We start from the raw sequence: 17,091 nt of genomic DNA, 5'->3' as shown, positions 1-17,091 counted from the left end.
CTTTGGAGATTAAAATTTGTCAAATGCTCTTGAGAAGAATTACTGAATTCTCTCAGGAATGGAGAGGAGGCCGCTTGTAGACAGCCCTTGAGTAAGAATTTCTTTTAGAAAAGGGGCATCTGGGCGGCGCAGTCAGTTGAGCTCTGACTTTTGGTTTTGGCTCAGGTCGTGATCTCCAGGGTCCTGGGATCGAGCCCCACATCGGGCTCCCTGCTTAGCGGGGAGCCTGCTTCTCCCTCTCCCACTCCCCCTGCTCGTTCTCTCTCTCTCAAATAAATAAAATCTTTTAAAAAATTTCTTTTAGAAAAAAATTTCTTTAGAACAATATTAATTGCATTTTCACTATACTGTTTTGAGTGTTTGTTATTCAAACCTTCCTGTTAGTAGCAACTATTCCCAGAGGAACAGGTATTACAAATATTTAGCAACTGCACAACTTTCGAGGAGGAAGAACATGGAATGGCTGACAATAAATCAAGCTAGTAGCAGCCCAGGAGCCCAGGAGTCCTGCAGAGGAGAGCCAGGCTCGCCCGCTCTGCGCACCCCACTGTGTGGCCACAACACGGCTCCTCGGTGATACAGCATGCCAGTGGGATCCTGTGTCCCCAAGCGCGGCGGCATTTCCGCGGGTGACAAACCATGAAATACAGCACGACACAGTCACAGAAGAGTTACTGATTCTCAGAAGCTCACTTAGAAGGGGAGAAAGACCTAAAGAAAGACCCCGAGAGCCGTGCACATCCCTTTGACACTGCAGGGAGCAGAGTCCTCACCTTTTGATGAGTTTGATAGATTTGAAAGCTTCATCCATGTCTCCGATGGTAATGAAGAAGCTGAAGTGAAGCATGGCATCCCGAGTGGGCTTATCGCAGTCCTCTAGCCCGACGAAGTCTCGCAGGGGTCTCCTGCCCACGCACGGGCACCCTGAGTCCACCTGGTCTTCTCCGTCTGCTTCTCCTGGCTGAATGACAAAGGCCACCATTGGCTGTCAGCTCACATAAAGTGAACGCCTACGCTAAGTCCCTGCCTTGAGAGCTGGTCAGTGTTGGGTCTGTCTGCAGGCAGGCATGGATGCCCAGCAACAGACCCTGCCAAATGCAGCACGAGTTTGTGGGCATCCGAGGTCATCGGAGCTGCTCACTAAGGCCACCTTCTCAACAGTTATGAAATGACTATGCAGACGTCTGCTTCCCAGGTCTGTTCTGCAGCCTAGGAAGAGTTTTCATGACCCACACGGACATGCTCACAGGCACAGAGTCTTAAAATTAAGTGACGCCAAAACGATTTCAGGTAGAAGTTTCCAAAACAATAGCTTGGATTAGTAGTATGCCAGAGAAGGAGGAAGCCTCCACTCTGTAGCCTGTGGTGAGAAGCACAGGACTGGGGATTGGCATCTGGGGTGGGGGCAGGGGCGGTTGGGTGGGGCTGAGCCCCTAATCTGTGGGACCTCACGCTGTTTCTGGGTGGACGGTGTCAGGACTGAGTTGATCATGTTGAGCCCAGAGCTGTAGACAGAAATGTTAAGTCACTATGTTGTATACCTGAAGCTAATACAACATCAGACGTCAACTGCACTTCAGTAATAAAAGAATTGAATTGAATTGTCAGGCACCCAGATGGTACCTGAGTGATAGCTGAGACTTGCATGGTGCTGTGGGGGAAACCCCTCACTACGGTGGAATTGGGCCCAGGAATCCTGATCTCATCCTCGCTGCTGCTGTATGACCCCTGCCTCTATCTCAGTTCCCAGCAGCCCCTATCTCACTGCTCCCTCTGCCGTTCACCTGCAGTCCCCAACTTTAGGGGGCACTTGACCTGGGCCTTGAAACACGGGTAGGATTTGTCAGACCCAGGTGTGGATGGCAAGACCCTTCCAGGCACAGAGCAGAGCATAAGCAAAGGACCTGGGGCAGCCCACCGTCTAGGTGGCTTGAATTCAGGGCTCATGGATGAGCACAGGCTGGGTCATGTCAGGAGGCTGAATGCTACAGAGTTTGCACTGAGTGGGAACAGAAAATGTGTGCACAAAGCACAGGGCAGAGGCCTGACCTCCAACAGGCTGGCCATGCTGGATGGCCATGTGGATCTGATGCTGAGTTCTGATTAGAACCTGGCCCACTGTGGTCACACTTGGGAATTCTCACACAAACAGGAGAGCCTGTGGGTCACCTGCCACATGAACTCGCTGCTGCCCTCGATTTGGAGCCTCATCTCTGTTCTGAGAGGAGGACACCGAGCTGGGGACCTTGGGGGGTCGGACTCGCATCCACACCCTCAAATGTGCAGGTGGAGAACCTCCAGACACTGGGCTGAAGGCCTGGAATACAGGTCAGCAATCTGAAGAAGGGCAGCTTTTAAAAAAACACAATGCTTCACAGCTATTTGTTACAAGCACTTCAGAGGTTGAATTGATAAGACTTCCTATGTTACCAATCCAGGTAAACAAACTCCTTCCTGCATCACAAACATCAGGTGACGGGCTGCTCACCAGGACGAGGGCTCTGCGGAGCGACATGGGCATGCTGCTCCCACCCAGGGGCTGCCGTGGCGTCAGGCTCCCTAACAAACCTGGTAACTGAGGCACGCAAGCAGAAAGGAACAGCATGTGGACAAGTGCAGCTTAGAATAAATTAAAACAGAGCCTGGGAACACGGCAAAGTCTGGGGTATAGATGGTAAGTGGGGAGTGGCACTCACAGCGGCACTGCACGTGTCTCCTCTCTGGGACCAGGGGGAGGGTGGGCGTGTGGACACAGAAAGGAGGGCAAAGAGGAGGCCCATCAGCGTATGCAGTGAACCACAGCCCATGATGGGAAAGTCGTGGGGAAACTCCATAGACAGGACCTTAAACGCCTTCACAACTTTTTGAGTTCTCACCTCAAGGAGAAATGAAAATGCCCAAGGAGCACTAAGTAAGAATGAGGTCCAGAAACAGCGTTTCGGCACTGACAGTTTACAACGAGGGAAGGAAGGAAGGCTGTGTGGACAGAGCCGCCCGCAGCACCACGTAGCCTCGCTGCGGGATGCTTACAGATCAAGGGGCCGTGGCGACGAGGAGGCCAAGCCCAGTGAAGGCAAAGAACTTATTATCCAAAAGAACCGAGGGGCGCCTGGGTGGCTCAGTCGTTAAGCGTCTGCCTTCGGCTCAGGTCATGATCCCAGGGTCCTGGGACTGAGCCCCGCATTGGGCTCTCTGCTCGGCAGGAAGCCTGCTTCTCCCTCCCCCCTCCCCCTGCTTGTGTTCCCTCTCTCGCTATGTCTCTGTCAAATAAATAAATAAAATCTTTAAAACACACACACACACACACACAAAGAACAGAGCTGGGAGTGTGCACCTGTGTGCTGCAAACCACCCCATCTGTCAACACTAAACAAGCACAGGGGGCCACCTCTGGGGCTGGGACTGTGCGGGTCTGCATTGTCTTTGGCCCCTGAGCCCAGGGATCCTGGACACTCCACCTCAGCACTACTCTGTCTTGACGGCAAAGCCAAGTCCTGTAAGTTTCCTGACCTGGAAACCTCATAACTACTGGAGTTTCAGGAAGCACATGAGAGCAGATGGCTTGCCTCGCTTAACAAGAGGGGAGCCGTGGCACCCTGGAGGCTCCGGGAGACCCCACAGACCCCTGCCCAACAGGGGAGGAGAACCCGAGAACACGGCCCTGTGCTCGTGGGGCTCCCACCTTTCTGGTGAAGTAATAATGAGGCACTTCGATCCCCAGAAGATTCTGGTAGGCGGGAGGCCGGGGGAAGCTGTCCTGGAGCAAGAAGCCGTGCTCCTCCGTGACGAAGAAGGACAGAATCACCACGTCTGTCTGCGAGAGAGGGGAAACAGCGCTGTTTCTAGTTCAGCAATACGATTTTCTATTTGGCATCTAATCCCCATTTTCATGGTCAGGATGTTCACACACAACAGAGAAGAAACGATGAACACGTGAACAGTCTTACAGATAACCCACCTCCCCCTTCTGGAAGGATGAGCCTCATGCAGTCTGAGGGCTGCTAGACCCTTCTCACGGATGGATTTTCTTGCAGCAAAAGCTAATCCTTCCCATCCTGGTTGGTGACTGAAACTAAAGAACTCTTGTGTTTTAAAGTTCTTCTGTTCAGTTCCTTGACTCTGATATAAAAATCAACAATAGGGACACCTGGGTGGCTCAGTCGTTGAGCGTCTGCCTTCGGCTCAGGTCATGATCCCAGGGTCCTGGGATCGAGCCCCACATCGGGCTCCCTGCTTGGTGGGAAGCCTGCTTCTCCATCTCCTGCTCCCCCTGCTTGTGTTCCCTCTTTCACTGTGTCTCTCTCTGTCAAATAAGTAAGTAAAATCTTTAAAAAAATAAAAATAAAAATCCATAATAGCAGAGGAGTGCCTGGGTGGCTCAGTCAGTTGAGCGTCTGACTGTTGATTTTGGCTCAGGTCATGATCCCAGGGTCGTGAGACAGAGCCGTGCATGGGGCTCTGCACTCAGCAGGGAGTCTGCTTGAGATCCTCTCTCCCTCTCCCTGCTCACATGCTCACTCTCTCTAAAAATAAATAAATAAATCTTCTAAAAAATTAACAATAGCAGAAAGATTTTCTCCTCTGCTTTCAAGAGAGAAGGGACACAGAGCCAAGAGGCCGGGTGCTCTGCGGGGTCCTGCGCATGCGATTTGGAGAAGAAGCACCGTCCGCAGCACCTTCTGAACGGGAACAGCAGGAGGTCCAAGACACCAGAGCCTCTCCTTGGTTGTGTGAATTCCTGCAATTTCACATCATCTTCACAAGAGCCCTAAAGAGGTATCTGATCGGAGTGCCGGGAAGTGCCTTTCACTGGGGATCAGCACGTGCCCTCCTCGCTTGCCTGGGGTCGTCACCCTCTACCGTGAGAAAACTCTGCGCATGGCTGCTTCTCGCTCCTAGTCACAGAGATGCCGCCTCTGTGCGTTTTACCACTCAGTGTTTCAGAGCCAAGGACTGGATCTGCTTCTCAAAGTCTCGGGGTGTGGACACTGACTGCTGATAATCTTGGGGCCCCCACTCTCACCACCCTGGGAGGGAACTTCCTTTGGCAGGGATACAAGTCTGCTAGTGTTGGCGGGCTGGCTGCCCCTGCTGACTTACTGGGAACCTATCATAGATGGGGAGGCACAGCCAGCCGCTGGTTTTCGCAGGCAGCGCCAGACGTTCCAACAGCACATGTTTGGAAAGTGTTGGAGTCCTGGACCCTACTGTGGGGAGGCATGCCCTACAGAGCCAGGGAGTCTGGTCAGGGTGGAGGGCAGGGACCAGGCAAGGAGGCCAATGCAGTGGGAGTCGGCCTGTTGGAGGGAAGAGCAAGAAGTCGGCTGACTCAGCCCCAGGACACGCCCCCACCATGGCTTAGCTCCATTAACTGTTTCGGTAGCGGGCTCTGCTCTGGAGAGAAATACACAGCACTTGATGTAACAGGAAAACCGAAATAGGATAGTCTGAGCGAGACCAGACAGAGAAGTCCGTGCCAACCCTGAGGGGAGACGCAGGCCACACATCCTTGAGGCGGCACTCTGCTCCACGGGCACCAACTTCCCTCTAACTTCCCCATAAACCACATCAGGAGACTGCGAACCTGCCGAGCCCCCCGTGACTAGATACAAACGCGGTGCGGCCATGGTACCGTGGGGCCTTGGCTGTCCTCGGTGGGCGGCTTCTTGTCCCCAGGCTGCAGCTGGGCTCCTGGCACCTCCCGCACGGCCTCGCACACGAACAGCCTGGGCTCGCTCTGGTCCCAGAAATGGTTCACGGGAATGAGATCCATCAGTCTCTCATCCACAAAGGCGTGGCTCCTGAAAGAGAAGGCCCGTCCTGAGTCCTGAGAACTGAGAGGAGCATCTGGGTTCGCAGCCTCTGGAAACGTGTGCCAGGGACCTGGGTGAGCATCAGCAGGCTGGTGGGCACTGCTTAGGCTGCTGGCTTCGGAGCCCCTCCCCACAGCATGGTGCACCCAGCCTGCCTGAGGTGACTCTCAGATTGAAGCAAGTTGGTGAAAGAGGCCCAGTGTAGTCTTGTTGGAGAATATGTGATGCTTTGGCTCTGAAGACTCCATGGAGGGCTCTTGCCAGGACCAGTGGGTGGATCGCGCATCCTGCCAGGATGATGTGTGTGTTATGGGGCCCATGCTGCCGACAGACAAGCTGGGTCCGGAGGCAAAGGAAGGGTCAGATCTCAGAAGAGGACAGGCGTTCGAGGGGAGGCTGTGCACTGTCCCACCACCACCAGAGAAGTGACAGGCTGGGCTCCATGTGGCTCAGAGGTGGAGGGTGGAGGGAAAGCATGAGTCTAAGACACAGTTCAAACAAGGAAAATGGGATGAGTCACAGACGGGGGGACTAAGGGAAAGGTTAGCTGTGAGGTTTCAGACCAGGCAACCAGGGTGGAAGAGCAACCAGGGTGGACAAGAACAGTTTCTGCGGAATGAGGCTCAGGTGATGGCAAGAAATTCCAGTGGACATTTGGAGCCAGATCAGCAGAACAAAGCTGGGGAGAAGCGAGGGTGGGTGTGTTCAGGTGGGACCACCAGCAGTGGCCAGTTAAGCCACCAGGGGAAAGAAGGTTCTGGAAAAGGCTTTGAGCTGGGTAGGGAGGTGGGGGCTGTAAGAGCAAAGGAACAGACTCCGGCAAGGCCAGCCGTGGGCTCTGCCGCTGTGCACTCGAGTCCTGTGGCCCTCAGGCGTCACCTCCTGCAGAATCAAATGTGAGTCCTTGGCAGAGCAGGAGCTACAAACACGAACTCCCTGACAGCGACCATTATTTCTCTAGAAAGACGATGTTGACCCATGCGGACGCCCTCCCTTCCCAGGCACTGACAGAGCTGAGTGACCACCACACTCACCCTGAGATTCAGCCATCGTGAGGCCCTGGCCGCCACTGCCCTTCCAGAAGCCCGGTTCTGCCAGGTAATTCCAGGGCCTCAGAGGCTCAAGTCCATCCTAACTGCCCGGGCGTTTTGGCCCTCCTGCCTGTTCTGAGCACTGGTAACTACTGAGATCCCTGAGGCCTGAAGTGTAACTCAGCAGCCTGCCTGGAAGCTGACCATTAACTGAGTATCAGTGTCAGTATTTTTTCAATGAAATCCTCCCAAACCACAGTCTTACTTCTTGGTCTCTTGGCCATTAAAGGGCAATGTCTCCCTCTGATCAATCTGCCCCGTCTTGAAGTCAAGGATGGTCACCGTGTCCATTTCCACATCGTAGAAGCAGATTTTGGAATCAGGGCTGTTGTCCGCCTGGGGGAAGAGAAAATGGAGCTCATGGTACCGCCTGGCTGACACGCCAAAGGTTTGAGAACAAGTGTCTGGTGTCCACAACCTGCCAGCTAATCTGGCCTTCCTAAGTGGACATCAACTCACTTTCATCCCACTGAGACCACAGCTCAAGCACTACTTTATAATTTCCAAGCACTGAAAACAAGTTCTAACACGTCGTGAAGGCCCGACTCTAGCTGTCCAGCTGTGGCCAGTGCTGACCTGAGTGATGTCATCCTCGCTGAGGGGGACTGACCACAGACACAGGGGGGAGTCCAGGTCCCAACAAACCAGCTCGGCTGCTGGGGCAACAATACCAGAAATTTGGGGAGACTATTCCAGGCTTTATTCTAGGAGACGGTGGAAGGCTAAGGGGGCCTGAGTACTTAAGAAAGGCCAAGAAATGAATTTGTCAACATTTTAGACAGAAGATACTGTAAGCTTAACAGCAGCAAAAGGATCACAAAATCATCAACAGGTTTGGGTACCTATGAATATGCTTCTAATCTCCGGGAACACCATTAGCAAAATGAAAGACAAACAATAGACCGGAGACGTGTCAGCAACACTCAAGGCCCCAGCCTCCTGCCCCAGAGAATCCAGACTCTCCTTTCCAAAGCACACTCCCCACCCCCAGGGGAGTGCCAGCAGGGCTGGGGGGGAGGGTGGGCAGCTGATTTTCACTGCAAGCTCTCTTGTGCTACCTGAACGTCTTCTTTCTGTCATTTTTTCTTTTACCATGGGCAAGAATTCCTGATGCAAGGAGAGGCATTCTCGTCCTTCACTGTCACTGCATGCTGGAGAAGTGGGTCTCCAGGGCCACTCGTCACTGCGCCGTCCCCACTCCTGCTGTGCATTCACCCCCAGCACCATGGAGATTGTGCTACATCCCAGGATGCTCTCACCCTCTCCCCCACTGCACGCCCCGCTTCTGATCCTGTGCACGCGTGTTCTGGCACCGCCCTCCAGCTGCCTGGATCAGTGACCCTGGACCGCCCATCCTCCCCACGTCCCGTCCCGGTGCTCAGGCTGGCAGGACTACTCTTATCCTTCCAAGATCCCCATTTCCAGCCAGACTCCCCTTCTGAGACTCAGGCTTGTCTTTACAGGCCCACTTGCTGCTCTGAGATGCCTCAAACTCAACATTGAAACAGGACGCCACATCATCCCCGCAAAGCTCCTCACCAGGTTTCCCTTTCCACCTCCACACTGCTTCGAGGGGTAGAAGCGTCCTTGCACACATCAGCCAACCCCAACCCCCAGGACAGCTGCAGTGGGCACCACCACTGAGAAGCAATCCTAGAAAGAGATGACATTATGCTCCTGCCTCGTCCCTGCACCAAGGCTGGTGCCCGTGTGATGGCCCACTGACCGTGCCAGCCTCGGCCTCGCCCCTCTGCCACGGAGAGCGGACCCTTGGCCAGGCCAGGCTCTGCCACCTGCTCGCACTCTCGGTACCTCTGCTGGTGGCCCCCCTGCTGCACGCTTGCCTGGCAGGTTCACAGCTCCTCGGGAAGCCTCCCAACCAGCGGCTTACCCGGCACCACGTGGCACAGTTTGACTCATTCTTAGATGGGTGTCTGTTCATCCACAGGGAGGGGCTGAGCTCTCCTGTTTAACCACTGGCCTGTGCCCACAGTGCCCAGAGAAGCGCCTGGTTCATGGAAGGCAATCGGTAACAAGGCTGTGGATGAATGGATTCACGAGCAAACACCCGTGGGCGGCAGGGCCCACTGCCTGAAGAGCGGGACAGACATGCGCACGTCAGTGCCCTTCAGAACCTACCCTCTAGCTGTCATCATGCCTTTAGTTCTCTAAGCTAGAGCTCAGAAGTCCTTGCAACCCCCTCGAGCCAACAGAACACAGCTGGCTGACAAAAAGGGATAGAAAAGAGAAGAGTTACAGAGCCCTGCAGAGGGAGAACTGCGGTTTCAGAGGAATTAGGGACTGGGGACATGTGGGGGCTCAGGCCTCGTGGCAGAAGGAGAGGTGGGGCCGCAGAGCTGTGTGCGAAGATGGGCACAGCCCGAGGAGGACGGCGCCGACTTCCACCCACCTTGCAGAGGAGGATGCTGATCTTGCTGCCACTGGCGTTACACCTGAGGGAGGCCATGCCCGCTGCGCCCGGGATCAGCGAGGCCAGGTTCTTGTCACTGCAGTGCACTTTCGCCTCTCTGCAGGGGGGACACAAGGGTCTCAGGGCAAAGCACAAGCCCAGCCCTCGGCCATTCACCCTCCCCGCACGCGGGCAGCTCACAGTCCAGGACCGGCTCTCTGAGGGACTGCAAACCTTCATCCACGAAACTCGGGGCTCCTCAAAGTCCCAGGGGTGCTCACTCTGAGGGTCTGGACACCCGGGAGAGGGGCCAGCTTAGAACCCAGGGTTAGCTTAAACTTTTAAAGTTTTTAAATTGAGGGGCGCCTGGGTGGCTCAGTCAGTTAAGCGTCTGCCTTCGGCTCAGGTCATGATCTCAGGGTCCCAGAAATCAAGCCCCACATCGGGCTCCCTGCTCCACAGAGAGTCTGGTTCTCCCTCTGCCTCTCCTCCTGCTCGAGCTCTCTTTCTCTCTCTCAATCAAATAAATAAATAAAATCTTTAAAAAATAATAAAGTTTTTAAATTGAGATATAATTGACAATAACATCGTATTACTTTCAGGTGTAAACAAAATGATTCAAGATTTATCTGGGTGAATTTTTAAAGTTCCTAGGTTTACTGAGCCAATATGAGTATGTACCCCCCCACTTTTTTTTTTTTTTTTAAAGATTTTATTTATTTATTTGAGAGAGAGAGTGAGAGAGCACGAGAAGGGGGAGGGTCAGAGGGAGAAGCAGACTCCCTGCTGAGCAGGGAGCCCGATGTGGGACTCGATCCTGGGATGACCTGAGCCGAAGGCAGTCGCTTAACCAACTGAGCCACCCAGGCGCCCCCCCCCGCCCCCATTCTTCTGACACAAGAAGCAGCCGCTCTGCAACCAGCTTCCCTCGGTTCGTCCTGCCAGAACGGGCTGTTGTCACACTTGCTACACCTGCGGAAAAACAAAACTGCAGGTAAGCAGCCCCCGCTTAGCTGGTTCTGGCTTGTTGCTGCTGCTACGAGAAGTACTGGGTGGGCAGCAGTGGCTCATCCGATTGTTCTCACTGAATTCCCATTTCCTCCGTGTTTCCCTAACATCCTCTGTCCCAGGAGCCCTCCAGGCCTCATGTGACATTTCACGGTCCCCTCTCCTTCAGCTCCTCTGGGCTGGGACAGTTTCTCAGACTCCAGGCTCGTGTGTGCATCTCCTGCCTCAGTCCTAGAATTTCTCCAAGGAGCCTGGTCCTTCCGATGGAGAATGCTGTGGAAACCCGCATCCAGGTGCCGGGCGTGCTTGCTGCCTCTCGGCCGCCGCACAGAGGCAGGACACACATGTGGACTAACTGCCAGATGTACATGTATCTGACCCGGCTGTGTCTGTATTAAGCTAAACATGACTTCCACTGAACCTATCACCATGTGGCTCCTCTCGCCTCGTCCCCCTGCTTATCTGTCACCTCCTCCCAACAGAGAAGTCCCAGCTCCCAAAACCTTCATCGGCTACTCAGTCCTTCACTTCTGCATGCCTGAGTGCCGGTGGGGCCCGGTCACCCCATGCCCTGTGTGGGGGAGCTCCATGGACTGCAGGGCAGCACCGTATGCGGTCCCCCAGCCAAGTGTCAACAACGCCGCCGATCCCCAAAGGGCTGGGGTCAGCACCGCCTCTCCAGGGAGGCTGTTTCATACATTTCTAGCACACTTAGATTGTTCTTCCACATTCCGTATTCCATCCTGGGATCCCCTAAAAGATTTTTAAAATTTGCATACTTTTTAGGCTCACTTTGTGCTATAAAGTTCTACAGGCCCTGACAACTACAGTGCCTTGTATCCACCAAATAGAAAATTTTACCACCTAAAAACTGCCCTGCTCTATGTGCTCAACTATACTCCTGTTTGCTCCCTCCCCCAGTATACAAAGATTAAGAATTTATGCCAAGGGGCACCTGGGGGGCTTAGTCGGTTGAGTGTCCAACTCTTGATTTCAGCTCAGGTCACGACCTCAGGATCCTGAGATTGAGCCCCGCATAGGGCTCCATAATCAGCGTGGAATCTGCCTGGGATTCACTCTCTCCCTCGCCCTCTGCCCCTCCCCCCATTTGCTCCCTCACTCTTTCTCCAATAAATAAATAAATATTTTTTAAAAAGGATTTATGCCAAAACATAAAGCGTTACAAAAAATTTAGTAGAATGAAAAAAAATCAGTGGAATGAAACGGGAACATGAACAGGTTTCCAGCTCCTATCCATTTTCTACACACCACTTTGTCTCCTAATTTTTTTTTTTAATATTTTATTTATTTATTTGACAGAGAGAGACAGAGCGAGAGAGGGAACACAAGCAGGGGGAGAGGGAGAAGCAGGCTTCCCGCTGAGCAGGGAGCCCGATGTGGGGCTTGATCCCAGGACCCTGGGATCATGACCTGAGCTGAAAGCAGACGCTTAACGACTGAGCCAGCCAGGTGTCCTGTCTTGACTAATTTTTAAAATGTGCACAGGCATCCCTCATTTAGTACACATCCAAGATACTGTGTTTTTTAACAAACTGAAGGTCTGTGGCTACCTGCGTTGAGCAAGTCAATCAGCGCCATTTCTCCAGCAGCATTTGCTCACTTGGTGTCTGTCACATTTTGGTAATTTTTGCATTATCTCAAACCTTTTTATTATTGTTGTATTTGTTACAGTGACCTGTGATCAGTGCTTACAATGTGCTGGAAGTTCACATGATGGTTACCACTGTTTAACAAAAAAGGAATTTTTAATTAAGGCATGGACATTTTTTTTGGACACAATGTTACTGTATATTTAATAGACTACAGGAGAGTAAAAACATGACTTTTATATGTACTGGGAAACCAAAAAATTCATGTGACTCATTTTATTGTGATATCTGCTTTACCAAAGTGGTCTGAAACTGAACCCACAGTATTTCCAAGGTAGGCCTGCACTTTTATTTAGACAAAAATTGTACCTTCGGGAAAGATCAAAGCTTTTGAAATGAGCCAGGTCTGTCCCCACAACCAGGAAATTTCCGCAGACGTCGAGGAAGCATGGGCTCCCCTCTGCCTCGGAGAACAGTAAGAGCTGTTTCACAGTCCCCTGAGGAAAAGGAAAGAATTAGGATTAAGGAAAGCAGCCTGTGCAGCCTTTCATTTCTGTTAATGAATGTTACTCAAAGGTAATCTTGTACACACTAAGCCGACTCAGTGTTTACTGATGGCCCAGTGTGCACCAGCACCTTGCAGATTCTAACGCTACATGGGGAAGATTAGGGGTTTCTGGTGCTCACAACTGCTAAAACCCTGGGAATCTCCCAGGATAAGGGCCACAGAGGTGTCTTCTGTTCTGTTACTGAAGGGGACTTTTGGTCTCCGCCCAAGGGCCGGGTGGGCTGCCAGGACGACCAACCAGTGATCAGAGGGTTCAACTTTCAGTCCCACCCCAACCTCCAGGGAGGGGACAACCCCCCCCAGGTTGAATCAATCACCAATGGCCAATGACTTAGTCAATCATGACAATGCAATGAAGCTCATAAAAACCCAAAAGGACTGGGTGCAGAGAGCTTCCAGGTAGCTGCCCACCTGGAGGTGCTGGGGGGGATGGCGCCTAGACAGGACTCTGCCCTCCCCAGACCTCGCCCTGTGCATCTCCTCATCTGGCTGTTGATTTTTCCCTGAGCAATGTGAGCCACTCCAGCTGACTGGAAGAGCCCAAGGAGGACGGACCCTCCCCTGTGCAGCCTGTGGTCAGAAGCACAGGACTGGGGACTGGCCTCTGGGGTGGGGGTGGCGGCGATCGGGTGGGGCTGAGCCCCTCACCTATGGGGCTGACACTGTCTCTGGGTGGACGGTGTCACAACTGAGGGGAATTCTGGGCACCCTGTGGTATCTGAGGAGCCCCACCCCCCACCACGCTGGAACCAGCTCTGGGAACCTAGAAGATTCCCTCTGTAACTACCTGCCATTCACCTGCTCACCACCCCCCAACCATGGCCTCTTCCTCCCCTCTGCTCTGGCCTCAGCTGGGCAGCTGGGGCTCCAGGCCTCCAGACCTTACTGGTGGCCCTCCTACGTGACCTCACTGTTGGTCAGCTCCCCCAGGCTCTCCCACTACACAGACACAAAAGTAATCTTCTTGGAGAAAATAACACAAAACCAAGAAACAAGCCAGAATGCTTGTCACCGTCACACCAGGCTTCAAGACCCCCACTGTCTCTGAGGTAAGGGCCTTCAGTCCAGTCAGCAGGCCCTCCTGCCTCATTTCCCACTGCTTCTGCCTCCACCAGCGTCAGACTCCAGCCCCTTCCTCAGCTCCGGCCCCGTAAACGAGGCCCCCACGGGGTGCCCGTCCCTCCTGCCCCAACGGAATAAAGCACGGGGGATGAACTCCCCCTTCCCGTGTGGAGAGAAGTCCAGTTAGAGAGCTGGAAGGGGCACAGCAGCCGTCTAGTGTCGTCTCCAAGGAGCAACAACAAGCGAAGCTTGTGTGTCTACGTCCTCAAGAGCTCCCTGCTGGGGAGAAGGGTCTGGAAATGCAGTCCGGGCTTCCAAATCCCAAGTTACTGTACGTTGCCGTGCACATGCTGGCATTATATTACTAGTTATCAGGGACCCATATTCCTTTTAGTTAAAATATTAACAAGAAGACTTAACTCCAGGCCATCTGTTGTCAGAGACCCTCAAGGCCAGCCACCTGGGACCCTCAGTCGCCATGTTTCCCAGCAGGCCATTCTCCCCTTCCCAGTATGCCCTTCACCCTTTCCTAGCAGTCTGTTCTTCCTTTCCTAGTATGTCTTTCCTGCTTTCTCAGCATGTTGACATTCCTGTGAAAATTAATGAAAGGAAACCTCATTTAAAATGAACTACCACAGCCGGCAGGGGGCGCTCTCAGCCCTACCACTCCTGGTCAATTACAGAACTAACAGGAAGAGAGGCCCTTTGCAGATGGCGGAAGAAGAAGGAAGCAGGAAGCTTTCCTCCTACCCCAGCAAGAGCCCAGCCAATGGGAAGCCCCCAACTTAGAATGCCCGGTTTACTCCAGTGGACTTTCAGTTTACAACAGCCCTCCCAACTTGCCACTCTCCTCCTCGGTTTTCCAGGCTTGCTTGGTTATTTGTCCCTATTAGATGAGCTTCTGTCCTCTTTAGAAGCAAAGTCCTCAACTGATGCTAGCAGATCCCAGAGTGCACACCCATCAAGATTAAAACAGATCCCTCAAAACCTCTCCCCAGAACAAAACCCTCTAAATACAGATGGCCTTCAAGATTACATAATAGATTACAAGGCTCAGGGCCTCATTATCCCCTGCACTAGACCCTGTAGCATCCCCATTTTACCTGTGAGAACAACCAGTGGCTGGGAATGGAGGTCTGTTGAGGACCTGTGAGCAGTAACTAACACTGTTGCCCCTCAGCACCCGATGTTCCCAACCTCCCACGCTACCAGCATCCATTCCATGCAAAACTTTCACCACAGTGGACCTCTACAGTGCATTTTTAGTATTCCAGTTGATAAGGATAGCCAGGAGTGCCCCAGTGTTTCTCCGAGCATCCTTCTTTTCACAAACCTTAAAAGCCGATTTGGATGATACAAAGCTTTTTGCAGACTCTAGGTTGTGACAACATGTAGATGATTTGTTTTGCTCCCGCTGCTCAAACCTCTTCACAGGAGACAATATCCACCTGTTAAGACTTTTGCTCTTAAAGAGACAGTCTCCAAAGAAAATTTGCAGTTTGCTCAAACTCAGGTCCGATGCTTTGGGCATCTGATCTCAGAACAAGGACGACATCCGGATGCGGATGAAACTCCTCATGACTGCTGAACGCTGCTAGATCACCCTTGGACTCCCCAGGACCATTTATAGGACACCCCACTGCTCATTTTCATGGTTTACTGATGGTTCATATTTAAAGGAAGAAAATGGTAAACATTGTGCTGGCTCTGCTATCTCAACTCCCTGTGAGGTCATCCAGGCTTCGATGTGTGAAGTGCCAGTGACCTCCGCCCAAAAGGCTGCTGCATGCCCATGCTGGAGCCTGTACCTCAGCCAGGGTAAAGCTGCAAATATTTATACTGACGATCAGTAGGCCTTTGGGGTAGCCCATGGTTTGGGGATGTTAAGGAATCAACAAGGTTTCCTTAGTTCCAATGGGAATAAAATTTAAGATGACTCCTATGTCCAAAATTTATTAGCTGCCATACTTTTTTTTTTTTTTTTTGGAGAGTGGGGAGAGGGGCAGAGGAAGAGAGAGAATCTTCAAGCAGACTGTGCTAAGCACAGAGCCCAACATGGGGCTTGATCCCTCCACCCTGAGATCACAACCTGAGCCAAAACCAGGAGTCAGACGCTTAACTGACTGAGCCACCCAGGCGCCCCTAAATGCCACACTTTTGCCAGCAGCTCTGGCTATTATTAAGGTTCCTGGGCATTCAAGACTTGACTCTCTGGAGGCCAAAGGAAACCACATCAGGAGACTGATAGCTAGACCTCTGTCATTTTCCAAAGGGATGTTCTTTCAACTGACAATTTGGAAAAACTGATCAGAGATGCCCTACAGTTGGCCCCAGAAAAGAAAGACAATGGTGGAAATCTAACAACTGTGAGTGTGATAAAAAGAAAAAAACAATCTGGCCCTATCAGAAATTCCAAAATCCTACTACTTACCACCATATATGTGTTAAATCACTGTTTTACTGACAAAATGATAGCGTTCATGAACAAACATTGGTGGAGAAATATTAATGAGGCCACAAAAATTGCCCACCTCACTTGTCCCACCTGTTAAAAGTATAATCCAGAGAAACCTGTTCATACAAATGGATTTCATAAAACTCCCCCATCTCACGGATATGCATGTTTTGGTCACAGTCTGTATGTTTTCTCACTGGACTGAAGTTTTCCCTTGCAAACAGGCCACTGCTTCTTCTGTGGCTAAAATTCTGTTAGAAAACATTACCACTACCTGGGAACCCCCTCTCAAACTACACAGTGATCAGGGAGCCCATTTTACCAGGTGGGTGCTTCAGTAAGTCTGTCCTGTTTGGCTGGTCTTCCAGCACTCATTGTGCATACCACTCTCAATCAGGGTTAGTTGAATTCACTAACAGCACTATTAACACTCAATTGTTAAATTGTGTAGAGACCCTTCAAATATCTTGGCCTAAAGCACTACTGCTATTGGTCCTGAATTTCAGATCCACCCACTTGGGAAGGCACAGGCTCTCACCCTCTGAGTTAGTCACAAGACGTTCCAATGCACTTGGCCCCTACCTCCTTGACCCACAGTTGATAAAGGGAGATGCACTTCAATATTGTAAAGGCCTGATTGCCTCTATTAAAAATGACCATGCTTTGGTAGCACAATCTTTCCACAGTGTGCTCCTAGGAGACAACAACTTTAGATCAACCTCGCAGCAACATGGAGATTTTGTCTGTTAGAAAAGATGCCTCCAGAAAGATTCTCTTCATCCTCACCGGAAAGGTTCTTATCAGCTACTGGTCATCAACCTTTGTGCTGCCAAACTACAGGAAATAGACTCTTGGATTCATGGGACACATCTTTAGAAAGCAGCAAGCCCTGACTGGCCCTGCACGCCCTCTGGTGACCTAAAGGTACAGATTTCCTGGAATTGAAGTGGATGACATCTGACGAGACTGCTTTCCCCAGATGTCCAGCCCAGGCCTGTGCCTTTTCCTCACTGCTGCTGCTTCTCTCTCTTTCGTGGAGAGAGACGCTCTTGTCTGCATTTCTCAAGCCCTTGA

The 17,091-nt window shown here is 52.0% G+C and overlaps 1 protein-coding gene across 2 annotated transcripts in view; it reads right to left on the bottom strand.

The window, feature by feature from the left end:
- The window catches only part of IFT140 (intraflagellar transport 140), an 81,250-nt gene that overhangs the window by 34,835 nt on the left and 29,324 nt on the right, over positions 1–17,091 (bottom strand). For both annotated transcript variants that reach the window (XM_032425661.1, XM_032425662.1), the window contains exons 14-19: positions 12,302–12,429; positions 9,315–9,432; positions 7,110–7,240; positions 5,633–5,801; positions 3,683–3,814; positions 774–961 (exon numbers count right to left, since the gene is read on the bottom strand). In XM_032425661.1, the coding sequence (XP_032281552.1) occupies positions 774–961; positions 3,683–3,814; positions 5,633–5,801; positions 7,110–7,240; positions 9,315–9,432; positions 12,302–12,429 (866 nt within the window). The remainder of the gene's footprint in view (positions 1–773; positions 962–3,682; positions 3,815–5,632; positions 5,802–7,109; positions 7,241–9,314; positions 9,433–12,301; positions 12,430–17,091) is intronic.

Source organism: Phoca vitulina, unplaced genomic scaffold (assembly GCF_004348235.1).
Source record: "Phoca vitulina isolate PV1807 unplaced genomic scaffold, GSC_HSeal_1.0 scaffold33, whole genome shotgun sequence".
Lineage (NCBI taxonomy): Eukaryota > Metazoa > Chordata > Mammalia > Carnivora > Phocidae > Phoca > Phoca vitulina.
This window is presented reverse-complemented; position numbering and strand designations above follow the sequence as displayed.